Raw genomic sequence first — 22993 nt, forward strand, 5'->3', positions numbered from 1 at the left:
CTCTGATTCTGATTCTGTTGAAGATAGCCTGGAAGAAGGTGGTCAGGGGAGAAATTAGGGCTGTAGCTGTGGAGAAGGATAAGATAAGATGGAGGCTCCAATATTTAGGGGGAAAGAAGAAAATATGAGATGAGAAAGTAGTCTTTTATAACCCTCTAAGTGGAGGAAATAGCAAACATCTACAAATCAGCAGAATGAAAAACTCTAAGGGTTTATTCATAAGCCCCACTCCTCATTTCCGGCCCGACTCAATTACAGGTATTTAAATGATTTTTCACTCTCTTTCTTACACTGTGAATATAAGCTCTCAAAGACACAGTCCACAGTATCCTATTCATCAGTGAATCCCAAGTGCCTAGCACAGAGCCTGGCAAGAAGTAAGCGCTTAATAGATACCCATTCAATGCATGAATTAGAGAGATTCTCTATTTTAGGCAGAGAAGGTTTACTGCATGCCTAAGCATGCTGAAACCACAAGGGTTTCTGCAAACCCCCAAAGCCAAGCTCTCAGTTTGGAAATAGAGTTTTAATTCTGTGAAAATAGAATCCATCCATTTATTCAACAGATATTTATTAAATACTGACCATGTGCCACACCAGGCTGAGTCTTAAGGATTCGATGATGAACAAAACCAACATGGTCCCTGCTATCAGGAATGAGGAAAGTCTAATGAGGAAACAATCTAATGAGGAAAATAGATATTAAGCAACTAAATGCACAATTATTATAATTGTATTTGTGTGAAGACCTCCAATGGAGAAATACTGGGTACTGTTAAAACATGTTAAAAGGTGGGTGAGTGGGGAACTTGAGCTAGCCTAGGGGGTCAAGGAAGTCTTTATGGAAGTGCTCTATGCATAGGCATTAACTAATGAGCAGGGAGAAGGATAAGCCAGCATTTCAGGTACAAGGAACAGCATATGAAAAGGCACGAAAGATTATTGGGCATTTGAGGAGCTCTAAACAAAGGCCAGTGTGAGCAGAGCTCAGAGAGCAGGAGAAAAAGTGGTATGAGATAAAATCAGAGAGATGGCGAGACACCAGATCATATAGTGTCTTGTTAAAGATTTGGGCTTTTATACTAAGAGCAATGAGAAGCCAGAGATAGAATGTAAGTGAGTGAATGATATGATAAGATTCAACTTAAAAAAACTCTCTTCACAAACATATATTGACAGTTCACTATTAACAAAAGTCTAAGGGCAATTAAGAGGAGAAAGAATAGTCTTTTAAACAAATGGAACTGGATATCCATATACAAAATTCAATTCAAAATGGATCATTCTAAGTATAAAACTGAAAACTATACAACTTCTAGAAAAAGAAACACGGGCTTTTAAAAACATAGTTTGTGACGTTGGGTTAGAAAAAGATGTCTTAAATCTGAAACCAAAAGCTTAATCCATAAATAAATAAATTGATAAACTGGACCTCACAGAATTAAAATCTTCTCTTCTTAAAAAGACCTATAAGGACCTCCCTGGTAGTGCAGTGGTTAAGAATCTGCCTGCCAATGCAGGGGACACGGGTTTGAGCCCTGGTCTGGGAAGATCCCACATGCCGCAGAGCAACTGAGCCTGTGCTCCACAGCTACTGAGCCTGCACTCTAGAGCCCGCGAGCCACAATTACTGAGCCCGGGGGCCACAACCACTGAAGCTCATGTGCCTAGAGCCCATGTTCTGCAACAAGAGAGGTCACTGCAATGAGCAGCCCGCGCACTGCAAGGAGGAGTAGCCCCCGCTGGCCACAACTGGAGAATGCTCACATGCAGCAACAAAGACCCAACGCAGCCAAAAAATAAAATAAATTAATTAATTAAAAATAGAATTATAGTTATAAGTTATAGTTATAGTTATATAGTTATAAGTTATAAGACAATGAAGACAAACTACAAATTGAGAGAAAATATTACTGAGTCATATTTCTGACAATGAGCTTGTATCTAGAATATATAAATAACTCTAAAAACTCCATAAAATACAAGCAGCCCAATTTTTTAAAAAAATAGGCAAAAATTTTGAGCAGTCTTTACCAAAGAAAATATACAAATGGCAAATATACACATGAAAAATGCTCTACATAATTATTCATTGGAGAAATGCAAATTAAATGAGAAATGCTTACACATCAAATTAGAATGCTAAATTTAAAAAGACTGACCATACCAAGTGTTGGTGGAGATGTGGAGGAAATGCTGGTGGGAATATAAAATGGCACAACTACTTTGGAAAACAGCTTGGCAGTTTTTTTATTAAGGCAAATATACACCTACTCTGTGACCCACCCATTCCACTACTAAATATACAATCAAGAGGAATGAAAACATATGTCCATACAAAGATGTATGTATGTATGTTCATAAAAGCTTTATTCGTTATAGCCAAAAATTGTGAAGAACACAAATTCCATCAACAAGCTAATGGATAAACAAATTTTGGTACATCCATACAATGGGATAATACTTAGCAATAAAGAAGAACAAATTACTGATACACATAAAAGCTTGGATGGATATCAAGGGTATCATGCTGAGTGAAAGATGCCAGACAAAAAAGATGATAATTTTATTGATATAAAATTTTGGAAAATGAAAACTAATCTATAGTGACAAAAATGCAAACTTTTGATTGCCAGAAAGGGAGTGTGGGGAAGGGTGGGGAGAGGAAGTAAAAAGGTACATAAAAGAAATTTTGGGGGTGATGAATATTTTCACTATCTTGACTGGGTGATGGTTTCATGAGTGTATGCATATGGCAATGTTATCAATTTATACAACTTCAAATATGTGCACATTATTGTATGTCAATAATGACATACCTTAATATGGTTGTTTTAGAAAAATCCTCTGGAATAGAAAGCCCAGGAATAGACCCACATAAATGTAGTCAATTGATCATTGACAAGGGAGCAAAGGCAATAAAATGGAGCAAAGGTAGTCTTGTCAATAAATGATGCTGGAAAAACTGGCAATCCACATGTAAAAAAATGAATCTAGACATAGACTTTACACTCTTCATAAAAATTAACTCAAAATGGATCACACCTAAATATAAAATGCAAAATTATAACACCCCTAGAAGATAGCATAGGAGAAAGTCTAGATGACCGTGGGTGTGGTGATGTCTTTTTAGATACAACACCAAAGGCACAATCCATGAAAGAAAGAATTGATAAAGTGGATTTCATTAAAATTAAAAGTTTTGCTCTTAAAGGACAATGTCAAGAGAATGAGAAGACAAGCCACAGACTGGGAGAAAATATTTGTAAAAGATGCATCAATAAAGGACTGTTATCCAAAATATACAAATAACTCTCAAAACTCAACAATAAGAAAACAAACAACTGGATTAAAAATGGCCAAAGATCTTGACAGACACCTCACCAAAGAAGATATTCAGATGGCAAATAAATATATGAAAAGATGTTCCATATCATATGCCATGAAGGAAATGCAAATTTAAACAGAAATGAGATACCACTACCAGAGTGGCCAACATTGGAACACTGACAACACCAAATGCTAGTGAAGATGTGGAGCAACAGGAATTCTCATTCTTTGTTGGTGGGAATGCAAAATGGTACAGCCACCTTGGAAGACAGTTTGATGGTTTCTTACAAAACCAAACACACTCTTATTATACTATTCAGCAATCATGCTCCCTGGTATTTACCTAAAAATGTTGAAAATTTATATCCACACAAAAACCTGCACATGATGTTTATAGCAGCTTTATTCATAATTGCCAAAACTTGGAAGCAACTAAGATGTCCTTCGGTAGATTAATGGATAACTAAACTGTGGTACATCCAGACAATGGAATATTATTCAGTACTAAAAAGAAATGAGCTGTCAAGTCATGAAAGGACATGAAGGAAACTTAAATGTGTATTACTGAGTGAAAGAAGCCAATCTGAAAGGCTACATATTGTATGATTAATACAATACATATTGTATAATTCCAACTATACGACATTTTGGAAAAGGTAAAACTATGGAGTCGGTAAAACATCAGTGGTTGCCTGGGGATGGGGGAGATGAATAGTTGGAGCACAGAGGACTTTTAGAGCAGAGAAAAATCTCTGTATGATATCATAATGATAGATACATGTCATTATATGTTTGTTCAAACCCATAGATATACAACACCAAGAGTGAACCCTAATGTAAACTATGGGCTTTGGGTGATTATGATGTATCACTGCAGGCTCGTCAGTTGTTACAAATGTACCTCTCTGGTGGGAATGTTGATAATCGGGGAGGCTATGCAAGTGTGGAGACAGGGGTTATATGGGAAATATCTGTGCCTTACCCTCAGTTTTGTTGTGACATTAAACTGTTCTAATTAATTTTTTTTAATTTTAAAAAGTCCCTTTAATTGCTCAATGCAGAACTGACTCCAGGAAAGTAAGAGTGGAAGGAGGAAGCCCATTTACAGTGGTCCAGGTGAGAAAGGACAGTGCTTTGAACTAGGTTGACAGTAGCAGAGATGAAGAGAAGTAGGCAGATTTGTGAGATATTTAGGAAATAAAGCCCACAGGACTTGGCGAATGTCCATCATTTTCCAAAGGCCAGCTCATCCTGGCTTTCCAGAGCAAGGAACTAGGGAAAATTCTATTAACAAAGTCTCCTTGAAATTGCAGAGGAAGCCCATGGCAAAAACATACCCTCAACTCAAATGTCCTGAGAAGACACTACTGATTACTTATGTGGTTGCTAAAAATTGCAAAGAAGAAAAAGAGAAAGAAAGATGGTACAAGCACATAATTTATGTAATAGTCTCCAATAGTGTCTCTTGATCTTTAAAACAATGGGAGAAAAATAAGATTTGAGATTGGGGATCAGAACTCAAAATTCAAAATAAAGTGTAAGCTCCTGTTATGTTCACAGTAGTCTTCCCTGACAATAACATAAATGTAGATAGCACCACCTTTAAAAATATAACATAACAAGGTGATCCTTCAGATTTGTACAATGCTTTCCTGTTTATAAAGTTGTTCCACACACATGATCTCCTTTAATTACCACATCAGCCTTTTAAGGGTACGTATTATTGGCCAGAATTTTATAAGAAAATTTTGAAGACAATTTTGGTGCTGTGAAAGCAACATGAATTTTGGAATTCTTCAGACCTGGGTTTGAATGTCTGTTGGGATGTCATTTATTCAACAGGCAACTCTGAGGAATTATTTCTCACCTTATGTTTTTTCAGGCTTCTTTGCTTATAACTACCCTCCTCACCTCTCTCCATTGGATTTTTCACTATTACTAGTGAAAAATAGTGATATCCCTCCATCCCCACCCTCTATGGAGTGTAGATACCCACCCTCCATATCCACCTCCATACCCACCTTCTACGGAGTGTAGATAAGAAGACAACTCATGTCAGTCACAGCACTCTAAATTGTCAGTGTTTGAAAGACTGTCAGGTTCAGCTTCTATTTCCTTCCCTTTCCATTTCACAGAGCAAGAAACCGAAGCTTATGTAGAGGAAGAGATTCATTGTTAATCTGTAGACAAACTTCTGACTTTGAGACCTATGTTATTTCCATTTCACTTTCCTGCCAGCCCAACTTACTTAATTCCCTTTGAGGAACCCTTGTTAAAAGCTTTGGTGGAACTAAAGGTTTTGATGACTATTTAAATAAGGTTTTCAAAGTATCTGTGCATTTCAATTACATATTCTTGTTTTCCATGACAATAAGGAATTGAGAATTAGCCTTGTTACAATTTGACGTCTCTACGAATAAGACTGCTTCTTTACCATAAGGAGTATTTTGTGAGATTCTTTACCAACAAAGGGTGTATATCTGCGATATGTTCAGGCAGGGGTGAAATCATTAAAATCCCAGAAGATAATTTTTCACCTCCTCAGGTGAAAAGCTCCTCATGCTTCTGGAAGTTTCATTTATAGCCCTTTTCTAAGTTCTCTTGACATTGATGAGTCTAGCTAAAATAGCAATAAGATGGAAGACTAGTTTAGGTTCTACTAAAGTGGAACATAGAACAAATTATGTCCTTGCTTCAATGTCTTCATCTGGAAAATAGAGCAGATCATGCCCACTCTTCCCTGCCTTTGTATTAAGTTACTTCCTTTGGTCATGGTAAGTAAATTCCCATTATGCTTGGCTGTGAACAAGATAAGATTCTGTAGAAACCTGTAAAAAACAGAACAGGCCCACATGGAAAAACTCCACTTGTCCTCTGGGACAGACAGACCCTGCCCAGATCCAGAAGTCTAAGGAATTTAAAAGCTAGGGAGGCCCAGGGACCCTGCTGATACCAAGGGACACCTCTTTCCCTATAGATCTCCGCCTTCACTTTCTCTACTCTTCCATTCCCAACTGCCTCTCCATCTTTATACAGGGAAGATGAGACCTCTTCCAGAAAAGAAGAGTTGCAATAGCCCACATGACCTTCCACTCCTGGTTGTCTACTAAGAGGAAGAAAAGCGGACCTATATAGGTTCCATTCCTTGAATACTGCAGTTTGCAAGCTTAAACTATTCAAAGGCAACTTGGAAAAGCAAGTGCCTGTATATAAGCAAATGTCTGCAAAACCCTGGACAAAATCAAGATCTCTATGTACATGACAAGTGTTTCTAGAGTTTACGTGTTTGCCTGCTTTTCTGGGTGATTTTCCTTTGTACATCGGGATAGATGATAAGTGTGTGGTAAGAAGCAATTCCAGACAGGAAAAAGGGAAGAGAAGAGGATAGAGATTACCTTTTGTTCCCAGGCAGAGGGTTCCTAGAGCAACTGATACAGTGCCACGAGGCCCAATCTACCCCTATGGAGAAATTTGAAATGTTTCAACAAGTATAGACTGGCTTGGCCATTGCTTGTTCCTCAGTTTGTAGGAGATCCTCCCGTCTGCGCTTTTCGGTCTGCCTTCCCTGAACATAGTCCCTCGCTGAAGGAGATCTATTTCCTCTATACTTCTATTGCCCTTTCCCACTCTCTCCCCCCTCCCACAAGTGCACAGGGTCTGTTTTGAAATTGGACTTCAGAATCAAATCTGGTAAGTATGGTCCTCTGAGAGTTTGGTGGCCCTGTCGTCAAAATAAAGCTCCGGGTTAAAGCTTCAGCCCCGATGCTTAAAACCTGGTCCAGGAAAGCAGGAGGTAGTCGGGGAGCTGGGGTGCTCCTGGGCTAGAACAAGCCTCTCCTGCCCTCACCCACGCTGCGATAGCACCTGTTTCTCCAAAGCCGCCCGGCTTTAGTGGACGGGGAGGGGAGGGGAGAAAATCAAAGGGGAGGGGAGGGAGAAAGGAGGTGGGGAAGGCAAGGAGGCCGGCCCGGCGGGGGCGGGACCCGACTCGCAAACTGTTGCATTTGCTCTCCACTTCCCAGCGCCCCCTCCGAGATCCCGGGGAGCCAGCGTGCAGCGAGAGCCAGAGGGTCCGGAGCAAGCCTGGAGGCAGAGGAGGCGACGGAAGGAAAGCGACCGAGCTAGCTGCTTCAGTGTGGGACAGGAGCCGAAGGGACGCACCGCGTCAACCCCAGCCGGCTCTGGCGACAGCCAACGCCTCTTGCGGCGCGGCGGCTTCGAAGCCGCCTCCCCGGAGCTGCCTTTTCCTCTTCAGTGAAGTTTTTAAAAGCTGCTGGAGACTCGGAGGAAGCGAGGAAAGTGCCGGGTAGGACTGACGCCTGCCTTTGTCCTCCTCCCCTCCACCCCGCCCCCCCTCCAGGGTCTCCTGTCCTGCTGCTGCCTCCGCCTTCTCCTCGCAGCCCCCTCAACCCCCCTGCAGTCAGCCCAGCGCAGCCAGCCCGAGTTTGCAGAGAGGTAACTCCCTTTGGCTGCGAGCGGGAGAGCTAGCTGCACGTTGCAAAAACGGCTCTGGGGTGCCAGGAGACCGGGGAGCCGCTTCAGCACTGCAGCCAGAATCTGGCTGGTTAGGCGGTAAGCAGGGCAGACCCCCAGATTCCTCTTACTCCCTCTCCACCTCCCCCTGCACGCCGCTTCCCCCTCCCACCAGTTTGTGGGGCCAGAGATCAAAGGATGAAAAGGCAGTCAGGACTTCAGTAGCCTCCCCCCAAAAAGAAAACAACAACAACAACAAACAAAACCCCAACCAAACCCAAACAAACAAAACCGAATAGCAAAACCCAAAACAAAACAAAACAAAAAGAAAATAACCTGGTTCTTATTTGCACCTGCTTCAGTGGACACCAAATTCAGAAGGCAGAGGGTTTTCCTCCCCACCCCCCTTCAAGATTTGAGCATCTTTTGAATCTACCCTCCAAGTATTCAGGAGCAGATTGTGAGCCTACCAGGGAAGATCGTGTCCAGCGCGTGTTTCCTCTGCACGAGACTTTGAGGCTGTCAGAATTCTTTGGAGTTGTTACTCCCGCAAGTTTCCTCCCCAGGAGCTTCCCGCAGGTGGGCAACTAGCTGCAGCAACTACGCATAGCAGCCTGTTGAACTCTTCTCAGCAAGAGAAGGGGAGCAGGATAAAAGAATTGGGTGGAAGATTCACCCAAGCTTAAGGATGGAGGTGCAATTAGGTCTGGGGAGGGTCTACCCCCGGCCGCCGTCCAAGACCTACCGAGGAGCTTTCCAGAACCTGTTCCAGAGTGTATGCGAAGTGATCCAGAACCCGGGTCCCCGGCACCCTGCGGCCGCGAGTGCAGCACCTCCCGGCGCCCGTTTGCAGCAGCAGCAGGAGACCAGTCCCCAGCAGCAGCAGCAGCAACGGCAGCAGCAGCAGAGTGAGGATGGCTCTCCCCAAGTCCAGAGCAGAGGCCCCACAGGCTACCTGTCCCTGGACGAGGGACAGCAGTCTTCACAACAGCAGTCAGCTCCCGAGGACCCCCCGGATCGTGGCTGCGTCCCAGAGCCAGGAGCTGCCTCGGCAGCCGGCAAGGGGCTGCAGCAGCCGCCGCCAGCACCTCCGGAAGAGGATGACTCAGCTGCCCCATCCACGTTGTCCCTGCTGGGCCCCACTTTCCCCGGCTTAAGCAGCTGCTCCACCGATCTTAAAGACATCCTGAGCGAGGCCGGCACCATGCAACTTCTTCAGCAGCAGCAGCAACAGCAGCAGCAGGAGGCGGTATCTGAAGGCAGCAGTAGCAGCGGGAGAGCGAGGGAGGCCACTGGGGCTCCCATCTCCTCCAAGGACAGTTACCTAGGGGGCAGTTCGACCATCTCGGACAGCGCCAAAGAGTTGTGTAAGGCAGTGTCGGTTTCCATGGGCTTGGGTGTGGAGGCATTGGAGCATCTGAGTCCTGGGGAGCAGCTTCGGGGGGATTGCATGTACGCCCCGCTCCTGGGAGGTCCACCAGCTGTGCGTCCCACTCCTTGTGCCCCGTTGGCTGAATGCAAAGGTTCTCTGCTGGATGATGGCCCGAGCAAGGGCACCGAAGAGACTGCTGAGTATTCCCCTTTCAAGGCAGGTTACACCAAAGGGCTGGACAGTGAGAGCCTGCGCTGCTCTGGCGGCGGCGAAGCAGGGGGCTCCGGAACACTTGAGCTGCCATCCGCCCTGTCTCTGTACAAGTCTGGAGCACTGGACGAGGTAGCAGCTTATCAGAGTCGCGACTACTACAACTTTCCGCTAGCCCTGGCTGGGCCGCTGCCCCCTCCGCCGCCTCCGCATCCTCATGCCCGCATCAAGCTGGAGAACCCCCTGGACTATGGCAGCGCCTGGGCGGCCGCGGCGGCACAATGCCGCTATGGGGATCTGGCGAGCCTGCACGGCGGGGGTGCAGCAGGACCGGGCTCAGGCTCACCCTCAGCTGCCGCCTCCTCTTCCTGGCACACTCTCTTCACAGCCGAAGAAGGCCAGCTCTATGGGCCCTGTGGCGGAGGCGGGGGCGGCAGCGCAGGCGAGGCAGGGGCTGTAGCCCCATACGGCTACACTCGGCCACCTCAGGGGTTGGCGGGCCAAGAAGGTGACTTTCCCCCACCCGATGTGTGGTATCCCGGCGGCGTGGTGAGCAGAGTGCCCTATCCAAGTCCAAGTTGTGTCAAAAGCGAAATGGGCCCCTGGATGGAGAGCTATTCTGGACCTTATGGGGACATGCGGTAAGTTTCTCCTCCTAAAAATGTCTTTAAGCCTAGAGTCAGTCCTCTCCTCCCCGCGCAAACGCTCTGTTCTTGGGCGAGCTGAACAAGCTTCCACAGAAAGGGCCGCCCTAAATCTGGAGCCTTTCCCTGGACTACCAAAGATTCGACCTTTGCGCTCTGAACTCCCACTGTGTGCTCCAGTCCCCACCACTGTGAGCCCTGGGTGCTGGTGCAAGCCCTTCCAGATTCCTTGACAACCCCCGCCCCCCACCAGCCTCCAAAAATCTTGCCTGCCACTTGGTACTCCATGTCCCGCTGACTCCAAATTTAAATCCAATTGCAAGGGCCATCTTCCGAAATAAAGCCCTTAAGCCCTCCACTACTTCTCCTTCTCCCCGCCCCCAAATCAGAGAACCTGGACAAGAAATATGGGCACTTTCTCCTCTTAAGGTCTGTTAGGGATTGCCCCCCTGGCCTGTGGCTGGTCTTGGCAGGTTAGAGGCAAAATAACTGACCCAAGCTTTTCTCAACCCGCCTCCTCCAAAGAGATGAAATGGAGTATGGGATTATGGGAAGAAGGTGGTCTCTGGGTTCTGAGGGCCGCTGTGTGAAGAAGGAGTGAAGTCCCTTTGTTGGCAACAAAGAGGACTTGCCCCAGGGTTGGAGGTCAGGAGAGAGACTCCAACCAGGCAAGATTAGAGCAGGCAAAGGTAGGGGAAAGCCAAATGACCCCTTTCCCCGTAAACAATGGGCAAGATTTGCCCTCACAGGTTGACAATGTTGGAACTAGATGGTAGTGTTGGTTTTCTCTTGTAAAGTGTTTATTTGCTCTATGGATTACAACAGATCCACAGTTCCTACTTTGAGTTTGCATTAGCTCTATAAAGAGGAGAATGTTCTTTTAATGAACAATTTAACCAGACTTGAGTCTGACTTACAAAAGTGTTGGGAAAAAAGTTTAAAGGATTTCCTGCTATTCCAGTGTGCATAGAAATCTGCTTTTGTGAGATTAGGGTTTACAAAAGGAATAGGGCTTTTCAATATATTCCTTCATTTTAAGGACATACTTGCATTTTAAAACATGATATGTTACCTCTAACAAATTAAGTAAGAACTGTTAGGGACCTATGAGCCTTAATCTTGCCCAATAGTTTTCATTAGGACATGAGAAAAGTGGCGGTCAATTTCATCTTGCGTGTTAAAAATTCTTACTTACCACAATTGAGCACTTTGGAGACCACATTAAAGATTTTTTTCCTAGTAAACTAAGATATTAGTTTATTCCCATGAGGGAGGGAATATTGACTGGGGAACTAACTCCTCAGATCTGCTGGGTGCTGATGTCCTCATGGATGTTGATGTCTTGTTCCGTGTTTCTGTAGCTATTTTCTTTACCTGTGACTTTTCAAAATTTGTTAGACTTAGTATCTTTGTTTGGAGACTTAAATCCAACAATTTGCTTCCTTTCACTGATGCTTCTGTTCTTGGAAGGTTGATAGCACAGTGTTAGAAAAGAAAGAGGAGGATAGGATTTCATAAAATATTATTTTCTGGGTTACTGAAGAAACAGCTTCTAACCAGGCTTTATATTTTTTAGGTTCTTAAGGTTTGGCTTACAGGATTTTCAAAGGCTTCATTTATATTGTCAGTCTTTTCTAGTTAATTTGAAGTTTGTTTTTTTTAAAAATTTTTGCAATGTGGTTATACTGTGGGACAAAAGGTCTTCATTTCATAAGAACAGATTTACTTGCTAGAGTATATATTTTTTCCTAGGGCGGTTGCTAGTCAGCGGAGCTCTCTTCTACTGTGAAATATTTTTCTTTTGGCGGGGTTGGGGGGAATGTATAAGGTGCTTCATGACCTACCCAGTCACTGGAACCGTCCTGTCCCTCTTCTGTATGCCTCCCCCAACACCCAAGTAACTCAGTTAACAGGGAGGGGGTGAATGATTCCACATATTTGTTAAGAGATGTGTGTGTGTTCGAAGACATAACCTGAAATTTTCAGAAAGTGGCTACAGAGAGCTTTTAAATAGCTCTTCCCATCAGGTGTGCAGTAAGCTAGGGGATTTTATCCCAGGTCTTAATGGAAAAACTTCTCTATTTCTAAAACCTGCATAAATTAATGACCTCAACTAGTGAGACATTAGCAGTACCCGAATAAAGTACAAGATTATTTAATCTTTCCTGGTTTGTGATTGCTGCACTAGTTATAGGAATCTAGTGAAAGGGAAAACTGGCATTCCTGTCTTGTGTGTTGACAAAGATTTTTCATTTCTAGGACAAAGAAAATCCTTGAATCAGGTTTTTGAAAATTTATCAATTTCATCAGAATTCAACAAATCCCAATCTAAAAGTTGGTATTTTCTTACTTTCTCTTTCTTTCCCTCACTTTGTAGGGCCACAGTTTGGTGAAAGGCAAGGAATTATTTTAAGCCAAAGCTAGAGCTTCCACCCTCTCTGTATTGCATGCATTATATGCCAACTTTGAGTTAAAAATCTCAACATTCTAGAGACTTTCAATAATCTGTTGGATTACTCCCTTTTCTGATTGTGTGTGTGTGTTCATACACGTTATTTAATTGTAGGTTTTTTTTAACTTAATAACTTCTGGAACAGCTCTGTGTTCTTATGCATCTACAATATTTCTGCCGAGAGGAGAGAGGCCTAAGGTGGTCCATTAATTTTTATTTTTACTTATTTTAGCATGTGGTATGAGCAGAAGGAATAATAAAAAGTGATAGGGCTTGTGTGAAACCCTGATAATATTTTATGGAGCTGTCTTCCACCAAGAACAAATAAGACTACAACTTTGTTAATTGACCACTGTCTCACTTGACAGAAGTAGGGCCCTTTATATCCCAGCAAACAGCGTAATAATATGACAAATATTTATTCTTGGGAGATGAGACCAAGGAGAGCCTGTTCAGGAATTAGAGTTGGCGTTTAAATAAATTATCCAGATGCAAAAAGAACATTTTAATTTTTCTCTTGATAATTTGTTCTGGTCTTCATAATAGGTAGTATTTTAGTAGTGCTTTGAAATTGGCAAATCCTGCCTTTCTCCATTAGTTGTTTCAAAAGAAGTCATTTTATTAACTCCCCTTTCCATCTCCTCTCCTCTCCACAGTTATCAAGTCACTTTTTATGACTATATTGCAAGGAGCAGTTTGTCTTTTTTGTAAATCTGAGTTTTGCTTTGGGAATGACGCTCTCTGTCCATAGGCCTTCAGGGTCAATATGTTGGAAAGAAGCATCCTTTCTTCACGGTCAGTAAATAACTGGTGAGTTCTGTCTGGGTACCAGTAATCAGAACCCGAGGACCATATAGCCACACTGGGTGGTACCCCATTTGAAAATATGTGCAAGATGTAGTGATAGAATTCTTCTCTTGGTTGTCCACAGAGTATCTCTCTCATCTTGGCCAAAGGTTAACATCAGTGAGAGACATTTTTGAAGATGCTTGCAGCTTTCCTGTTGCAGGGTCACTTAAGGGAGCTTTCTTGCCAGTGCTAATTTTGCCTCATCAGACGTCCATTCTTTTTACGCTGTAAACTTTGATATTAATATATTGAATTTGCTGGCACATTTCATTTTCTTTTTTAAACGTTTTACCTCCCTGTAGTAATTTTCTCATCTGGTATACATATATGTATTTAAACCAAACAATTCTTTGGTCTCCCGACTCTTACTTGTACTGTGGCTGCTCTTGGTGGGATTATGTGAGTTGGAGTTAGGGACATGGACAATTTTATTATTATTGTTATTTACTGTGATATCAAGACCACCAGTTTCATTCAGAACTGTGCTAAGCAGAAAGCAGAATGCCAGCTGGTTGTGGTAAGCAAGGGGCTTATTTTATAACCAAACCTGAAATCATGATTCTGAAAAATAGAAAGCAAATAAAAATCAAGTTTTGTGAGGTTGGTTTGAGAGGGAAAAGGAAACTTCTCCCCATCCCCTACCTCCACCATTTTCTCTTTGTCCGCAGCTTCCTTAAGTGCTGCCTGTCCCCGATTTTCTTTCTTTCTATTCCTTTCATGCTTTTGATATTGGAATATAGACTTTTTTTTCTACTTTTCAGGATATTTTTTCTCATTACACCTGTGGCATGCTCCTAAAGAATTTTTTTTTAATCTGGAGAGTAACAGATCAGATCAACCTCAGCACCTTTCTTTTAAGGCTAGATAGATGACTTGAAGAAATTGCAAAATGAATAGCTGGGCTTTTTTTACCTTAAGGTTAGAGCCTGATTTAACAGTTGCTGAGGGAGCTGAACTAGATGGCTTGAGGACTTGGTGATTTAATGAAGTATTTTGCTGGCTGCTGTCTCTGTCTCTTGTTCTCTGTCTCTCTCTGTCTACTGGCTATTTTGGCAACGTTTTCTCAAAACCTGAGAATAACTGGACCCTCTCGCCTCTGAGACAGCTCTGTCTGGGTCAAACTTCTGCAGTGCTTTCACAAGTAGTACCTGATCTATATGCAACGGTGCTTGCTAGAATTGTCTGGCTGAGCTAATATGGTGATGCTATATGTGAATTAATCATTTTAAAAAAAGAAAGGTATTGAAGAAATTATTCAACCTCAGAATTTGCCTGCCAGCATTACATCACGTTCTGAGATGTTGAACTCAGAGTAAGTTATCCTCATCCTAGGCACAAAGTTGACTTTTTTTCCCTCGTTGCTTGTAAAGCTCCATACAGTTATCAGTATTGGTTGGCATTTGCCATATTGAAGAGAATTATGAAATCTCATATTTATATAGCACTCTTTTCAAAGAAAAGACCCAGCATCTTCTGGTTTATTCACTAGCACTCATGTAAGTTTGAGTAAGCCAGGAGGGTGCTTAGTGTACATCCCTTTGCTAGTTGAGGGAGTAGAAGTTGTTGCATTTTCTATAGCATTTGTTTACCATAGGGAAACCTCTCTAGAGTGGCACTTCCCAACTTTTTTTCTTGAACTTTCCCACCTGACAGATGATGTTTTAGATTTTTGCTCAGTAAGGGCTACTTTTAGTGACTGCTGCTGTGATTTATGCACAGCTCCTTGCACACTCATGAATGCTGCCATCCCTTCTCTCTTACACCAATTCCTGTTGCCAACCTACAGGGCAGAGCAGTGTTGAGAGTGGCTCATCTAGATAAGCATATAGCTCTAAAGTGCTGGTTACTTGAGAATGCTGCCAATTTAGATCATGCAGTACCTGAGTTTTATTTTTTTAATCAGCAGCTTTATTGAGACGTAATTCACAATATATAATTCACCCATTTAAAGTATACATACAATTCAATGGTTTTTATTATATTCAGAGTTGGGCAACCATCACCGCAATCAATTTTAGAACATTTTAATCACTTAGCAGTCAAACCCCACCCCAACCCTGAGCAACTATCAACCACCAGTCTACTTTCAGTCTCTATGGATTTGCTTATTCTGACATTTAATATAAATGGAGCCATGCAATACGTCACCTTTTGTGACTAGCTTCTTTCATGTAGAATAATATTTGCAGTGTTCATCCATGTTGAAGCACATCTCAATACTTTCCATTTTATGGATGTACCTCACTTTATCTATCCATTCATCAGTTGATGGACATTAGAGTTACTTCAACCTTTTGGTTATTATGAATAATACTGCTATGAACATTTATGTACAAGATTTTTTTTATGAACATGTTTTTTAATTCTTTTGGGTACATACCTAGGAGTGGAGTTTCTGGGTCATATAGTAACTCTGTGTTTAACCTTTTGAGGCACTTCCAAACTGTTTTTAAAAGTGGCTACACCATTTTACAATCTCACCAGCAATGTATGAGGGTCCTATTTCTTCACATCCTGCCAATACTTGTTATTGTCTTTTTAATTATAGACATCACAGCGGGTGTGAAGTGGTATGTCAAAGTGGTTTTGATTTGCATTTCTCTAATGACTAATAATATTAAGCATCCTTTTATGTGCTTATTGACTGTTTGTATATCTTCTTTGCAAAAAAGGTCTTTGCTCATTTGTAATTAGATTATTTTTCTTATTGAGTTGTAAGAGGTTTTTTTTTTTTTTTTGCGGTACACGGTCCTCTCACTGTTGTGGCCTCTCCCGTTGTGGAGCACAGGCTCCGGACGCACAGGCTTAGCGGCAATGGCTCACAGGCCCAGCCGCTCCGCGGCATGTGGGATAGTCCCGGACCGGGGCACAAACCCGTGTCTCCTGCATCGGCAGGCGGACTCTCAACCACTGCGCCACCAGGGAACCCCGAGTTGTAAGAGTTTTAAAAAAATATATTCTAGATAAAAATCCTATAAGAAATTACAATTTGTGAATATTTTATCACATACTCTGAGTTGTCTTTTCACTTTCTTGATGGTATCCATTGAAGAACATGCTTTAAAAATTTTGAAGTCCAATGTACTTTTTGTATGTAGCTTGTGATCTTTGTATCATATCTAAGAAGGTTTTGCTTAACCCAAGGTCACAAAGATTTACACTTAGCTTTCCTTCTAAGAGTTTTATAGTTTTAGCTGTTAAATTTAGGTTTTTGATCGGTTTTGAATTATTTTTTATGTAACTATCTAGTCACCACAGCACCATATGTTGATTCTTTCCCTATTTAACTGTCTTGTCACCCTTTGTGTAAAATTAGTTGACTGTAAATGTTTTTTCTGGACTCTGGGCTATATTACAATACATTGATCCTATACCAATACCACGGTGTCTTAATTACTGTAAGTTTTTAATAAGTTTTGAAATGAGGAAGTGTGAGTCGTCCAATTTTGTTCTTCTTTTTCAAGATTGTTTTTGACTATTGTGGGTCCTTTGAATTTCTATATGCATTTTAGGATCAGCTTGTCATTTTCTACAGAGAAGCCATTTGGGATTCTGATAGAGGCTACATTGAATCTGTAGATCAATTTGGGGAGTGTTGTCATCTCCACATTAAGTGTTCTGATCCATGGCCATGGAATGTCTTTCCATTTATTTATGTCATTTTCACTTTTTTCAACGTTTTGTAGTTTTAAGAGTATAAATTTTGCACTTCTTTTGTTTAATTAGTTCCTCAATGTTTTAATTTTTGATGCTACTATGAATGGAATTTTCTTAATATCCTTTAAAATTGTTCATTGCCAGTGTATAGAAATATAACTGATTTTTGTATATTGACTTTGTATCCTGCAACCTCGCTGAAAGTACCTGAGTTTTGAACCCCTCTGGGACTTAAGAGGCAAAAGGTTTCTGCTGCTGTGTTGAAAGTTAAAGCATACTTTGTTTCATCCTGTATGAAGGCTGCATAAGGACACTGTTCTCAGTTTTCCTCAACTGTGAATTAGAATTGGTAATGCCAGCCCCTTCCTGGATGAATAGAAGAGTGTCTCTAAAATTTTCAGGTCTTCAGACAACAGTAGAGAAGAAACATATTAATAAGGTTTATGCAGTTAGTAGTCCTCTTTTTAGTATTTGGATTTGGGAACTACTAGCAAGGGGATGAGGAATAATAATTTCTATGCACTAAACTAACATGAAGAGGTAACAGATGCAAACTAAGCCAAAGAAATCACTAGTTAGTTGTATTTGGCTTATGTTTAGGTTTGTGTAAGCAGCTGGAGTCATAATTTTATGTTTTTATATGTTGTCCTTTAGACAAGGTAAATGCCACCACTCCTTCTGGTGTGTATTTGTAGATGAAGAAGTGGTCCATTTACTCTCATATAATTTGGGCTTCTTTTCAGGGGTGTACTCTATAACCATAAAGAAGAGATAAAATTTACCTATAAAGGGATTGAACTTTGGTCTTATTAACACTCTAGGCTAAGGGTCATATCTAATCAGCTATAGCTATTGTGTCCTGAAAATGGTAAGTGAACGACAGGCCACTGAACAAAATGTCCTCTTGTGACGTAGTTGTCTTTAGAGATGACCCTAATAAAGTGAGTTTTAAAAAGTATTCATCAATCAACCACTTTTCATTAAACACCTGCTATATGCCCATCTGTGTACTAGAGAGAGATCAGGGTAAAGGGAACACAATTCAGGGAGAATCTTGAGATCACTGCCCTCAAGGAGCTTATAGCTATTAAAACAAAAATAAAAACAAAACAGAATGGCAACACCATGATGCCAGTATGATGAGATGCTGGATTGTATGGTATGTATTTTTTAAATGCAGATATCCAAAAAAGAAATGGATCAACATAGGTGGAAGTGGTCAACAATATTATCTATGGCTGCTTTTTATCCTTATGGATGAGGTTGGGACATGATTTAACTCAAGCAATAGATTATACGTCTTGATGAATATTTCAGATACCAGAAGGTAGTATTTCTGGAAAGACAATGAAGAGTGAACTCAAGGGGTTGGAATCTATTTCTCCTTTTTCAACAGTGCCACCCCAGTCAAGTCAGTTACTAGTTACTTTCTCATTTTTGGCTATATTTTTGCACTTTCTGGGAACATGTTTTGATGTCTTTGACTATACAAGTCTGCAATATATGGGGAAGTAATTAAAATTGAGGGTGATTAATGGGTCTAATTTTGGCGTGAGAGCCAATAAAGATGCCCAGTGTGGTGGTCAGATCAAGAATTATCATTCTGAGAGGGAAGACATATGGGAACATATGTTTATGTATGACTGATTCACTTTGTTATAAAGCAGAAACTAACACACCATTGTAAAGCAATTATACCCCAATAAAGATGTTAAAAATAAAAAAAAAATAAAATAAAAACTGGCAAAAGAATAAAGCATTTATCCAGCCAAAAAAAAAAAAAGAATTATCATTCTGCTCTCAAGTTTTCCATTGATCATGGTGGCTTGCTTTGAGGTTCTGTATAAATGGGTTTTCAGGGTGTTGGTTAAGGGAGAGAAGCAAAGAGCACAAGTCAGACAATTCTGGGAGTAAGGGGAACATGAAAACTTTTTTTTATAAGGCCTTTGCTGAATTAGATGATGTAGCTTTAAAATGGCCAACCCCTTAATTATGGGTTCTGTTTTGTGCAAATTGAGTGTGTTCCTTGCTTGTGGAAGTGTAGTCTTACTATCTGGCCGCTAGGGGGACTGCAAGTGTCCTGTGACAGGGTTTCCCTGGAAATAGTTGGCCTCCTTTGGTGGATTCAACATGTCACAGGATAACTTGAGCCAGAACAACCTAGTACCAGACAATAAATAAGCTACAGTGGTACTTAGTATTTTATCTGGGATGTTCTTTTCCAAAGTTCAAAACATTTTTAGTAGCACTATTTGACTCTTTGACAACTTTTTCTGAATGTAGCACAGGGAACAGTGACATTGGACATATTCCAGTAACACTTTACAGTTTACAGAGTTGTTTCATATTCCATTATTGCATTTCATCCTCTTTTCTACTGTATACAGGTAGCCAGGTTTACTGTGTTTTAATATTCTCCATACTATTATAATACTGTCATTCCCATTGTAAATATTATGTTCAGAGAAGTTAAGTGACATGTCTAAAGTCAAACAGCCTCAAGGTGGCAGAGCTGGGATTTCAGCCACACTCTTTGTTCCTCAAATCAAGTGCTCCTTTTTTATCACACAGGTCGCTCACCTCATAGATAGGAAATAGGAGAGTCAGAGAGGCAAAATAACCTTAACTAGTATCAATAGAAATTCATGAAGCTCTTAAGGCTTCTGGGTCTTTTATCCATTTACTGGACTGATGGATTGGCTTGTGTGGGCATTCAAGTTGCCAACAGTCTTGCCATCTTACTTTATAGACTGCATTTATTCGACAAATACTTACTGAGCTTTTTACATATCAAATTCTATGCTAAGCACCTATGACACAGCAATGAACAAGGCAGACAAAAATTCCTCCCTTCATGGAGTTTACAGTTTAATGAAAGGAGACATGTAGAATATATCTGATGGTGATAAATGTCATGAAGAATAATTTAGCAGAGTGTGGGGAATAGGGATTGATAGTGGGAAGGACTATTTTATATCTGTTGGTCAGAGAAGCCCTTACTGAGAAGGTGATATTTGAGCAGAGACCTGAAGGAAATTAGGAAGTGAACAATAGGGATATCTGGAGTTAGAATATTCCAGATACAGACAACCACAAGTAGAAAAGACCTGAGGCAAGAGCATACTTTGTATGATGGACAATAGCAGAGAGACCTGTATGGCAGTTTAAGTAAATGGAGAGTGATAAGAGATGAGATCAGAGTTAATAAGGGACATCTCAGGTCTTCCTTAGGACTTTGGTTTTTACTCCGATATGGGGAGTCATTGGAAGATTTTGAATAGAGGATTAACATGATTTGACTGATATTTTAACAGATTCTCTTCTTCAGAACATCCACCACTCTTTGATATTTTATACATTTGTTTGTTTACTGATTGTCTGTGTGGAGAAAACACTGTAAGAGCAAGGCGAAAGCAAGGAGATGAGGCTACTGCAGTGATCCAGGTAAGAGATGATGGTGGTTTAGACCAGGGGTTATTGGTAGAGGAGATGAGAAGTAGCTGGATTCTTGATGTGTCTTCATGGTAGATCCTACAGCATTTACTGACAGATTAGATACTCATTGTGAGAAAAAGAGAGAAGTCAAGGCTGATTGCCAAATTTTTGATCTGAGCAATTTGAAGAATGTGATTGCCATTTACTGAAATGATGAATATTGTAGGTAAAGCCGGTATGTGTGTGTGGGTGGGTAGGAATCAAGAGTTTGATTTTTGATGTATAAAATTTGAGTTATTTGGTGAACATCTTGTTGGCTTCTTCTCAGTTTTCATGCAGTGCCCTTAGCTTTCTGCTTTTCAAGGAGATTAAAACCTTAGAGACCACCTAGATCTTTGATGCCCTCTCACTTCTCCCCTTTTGCTTTATAGGGGCCTAGAGAGGAGTGGAGTCTTGTCTAGGGCGAAACAACAAGCTGGCAACATAACTAGAGCACAAACTCAGTTCTCCTGGATTCCAGCTTGGTGCTTCTTAGCGTTATCCTGAGACCTCATTTTGGGGGTGGTGTGAGTTTCTTCTTCTTGCCCAAACCTTAAACCAGGTAACTAAACTAAATAATGAATAAAAACCTAGAACACCACGCAAAGTGGCTGCTGCCTTCAATCGAACCAAAATATTGTTATTATGTTTTTACTGAACCACACACCAAAATAATTTATCCATGAAAAACACAGTAAGTAGACTTTTAAAGGCCACTGAGCTTTGATCTAAGCTGAAACTTACAGAGATCTGGAACATAAATGGCCTGAGATTGTAGGATATTAGAGTCTATGGAACGTGGCAAACCATCTTGTCCAGTTTGGTCATTTTATGAATGAGGTGCCTGAGGCAGAGAGATGGAAAGGAATTTGAACAAAGTCACACAAAAAGCTAGTTTCTTTTAGTCAGAGCCTATTCTGAGGGTTAGCTGTCTGTTGCTCCTTTGGAAAATTCTATGTTGGAAAAGTGATTCCCCACTCAGAACAAAGAATTATAATAGCAATAATAATGATAGCACTTACTATGTGCCAAATTTTGGTGCCTTACATGGGTTAACTAATTTAATTCCCACAAAAACCTTGGTAAATAGTCCCAGAGAGGTTAAGTGACTTGCCCAAAGGTCACACAGCTAGGAAGTAATAGAAGTCTGGCTTGTAACTGCGAGGTTCTAATCACTGTTTAGTACCAACAGCTTCTCAGATTAGCTAGTCATTCACCTCTACTATCCCAAAAGACTGGTGACTAGGGTGACTTCATTAAACACTGACCCTATATCGTACACTGATCCTCACAGAATACCTGAGTTCCTGGAGATTAAAGTGGAGGTGGAGGAACATAAAGGGGGTGGTGGGAAGAAGTTGATCATTTACAATAGGAATTGGAAAGCAGAACTACAGAAATTGTTGAAAAAGGCCTGGAGATTCCAAGGTGGTTGAAAATCTCAACGCCCACTACAAACATGGGCAATGCAATGCCTGCTTAAATAGGAAAGAAACCAAGGTAAGAAAAATAAAATGGCTGATTTCTTGAAGTCAGGAACTCTTTTCTGTGTTTTACATGTGTTAATTCATTTAATTCTCAAAATAACTCCCTGAGGTAAGTAGGATTATCATTTCTATGTTACTGGTGAGTGAATAGGAACAGAACAATTAAGTAACGTGCCCAAGGTTATAGAACAAGTAAGTGAAAGAGACTATATTAGAATCTAGGTAGCTCTGCTCCTCAACTTATATTATTTTCCACTACATTTAGGGAAAGGAGTGCTATTCATATTATAGAATTTTTTTAATGCAAAAACATTGTGCCTGAGCTTCAAACATTGAGCACCTCTTGTCCTTAAAATACACCAGCTTCTTTTAAGGACTCTTAGAAGGAAAGGTACTTATCCAAGGGCACATGGTGAGTAATTAGTAGAACCAGAGTCTGAACTCGAGACTCCAGACTGCCAAACCTCTTTGCATTTTATCACTCTGTTTCCATTTTCACACTGACTTGTCTCCCTTTATTCCTCCTTCTGTATCGCCCTGCCTCTCATTTTTTAAAAATTAACTTTCTGCATCAGCAAGATTGGACAGAGAATGGGAGAATGATCAGAATCCATGTCCTATCAGGCATTGTCAAAAGGAACAAAAACGTAAGGAAAAAATGTCAGCATATGGGATTTGCCCTAAATAAGAAGGCGAACTTCCCAGTATGAGAAAATGCTACCTCTGTTCTTCTAGCCCAAATTGGTTGTGCAGGATTCCATAGGAAGTCATGAATATGATTGTCAGATGACTTTTTTGTTATTGTGGAAATGTAAGAAGGCCACTATGAAAGTCTGCTTCTCTCCAGATTTTTTTTAAGGAAGGTGCAATCTTCCCACTCATATAAGTGATAACTACTTAGGAATTTCTTTTGAAAATTGGCAGTACATAAGAGGAAGCATCTTTCCAAAAGTGTCATATTGGTCTACTTCTCTGAAGCATTGTCCAACCTCTGATTAGATGATGAGGTCTCATAAACTGAGAGTTGGGAGTAAGATGGAAACTC

The 22993-nt window shown here is 41.1% G+C and overlaps 1 protein-coding gene across 1 annotated transcript in view; it reads left to right on the forward strand.

Annotated features, from left to right (window-relative positions):
• Positions 1-7374: 7374 nt before the first annotated feature.
• AR (androgen receptor) overlaps positions 7375-22993 on the forward strand; it is a 170263-nt gene continuing 154644 nt past the window's right edge. The window contains exon 1 of the mRNA XM_079909806.1: positions 7375-10026. Within this exon, the coding sequence (XP_079765932.1) occupies positions 8492-10026 (1535 nt within the window). The 5' untranslated portion in view covers positions 7375-8491. The remainder of the gene's footprint in view (positions 10027-22993) is intronic.

Source organism: Stenella coeruleoalba (assembly GCF_951394435.1).
Source record: "Stenella coeruleoalba genome assembly, chromosome: X".
Taxonomy (NCBI): Eukaryota; Metazoa; Chordata; class Mammalia; order Artiodactyla; family Delphinidae; genus Stenella; species Stenella coeruleoalba.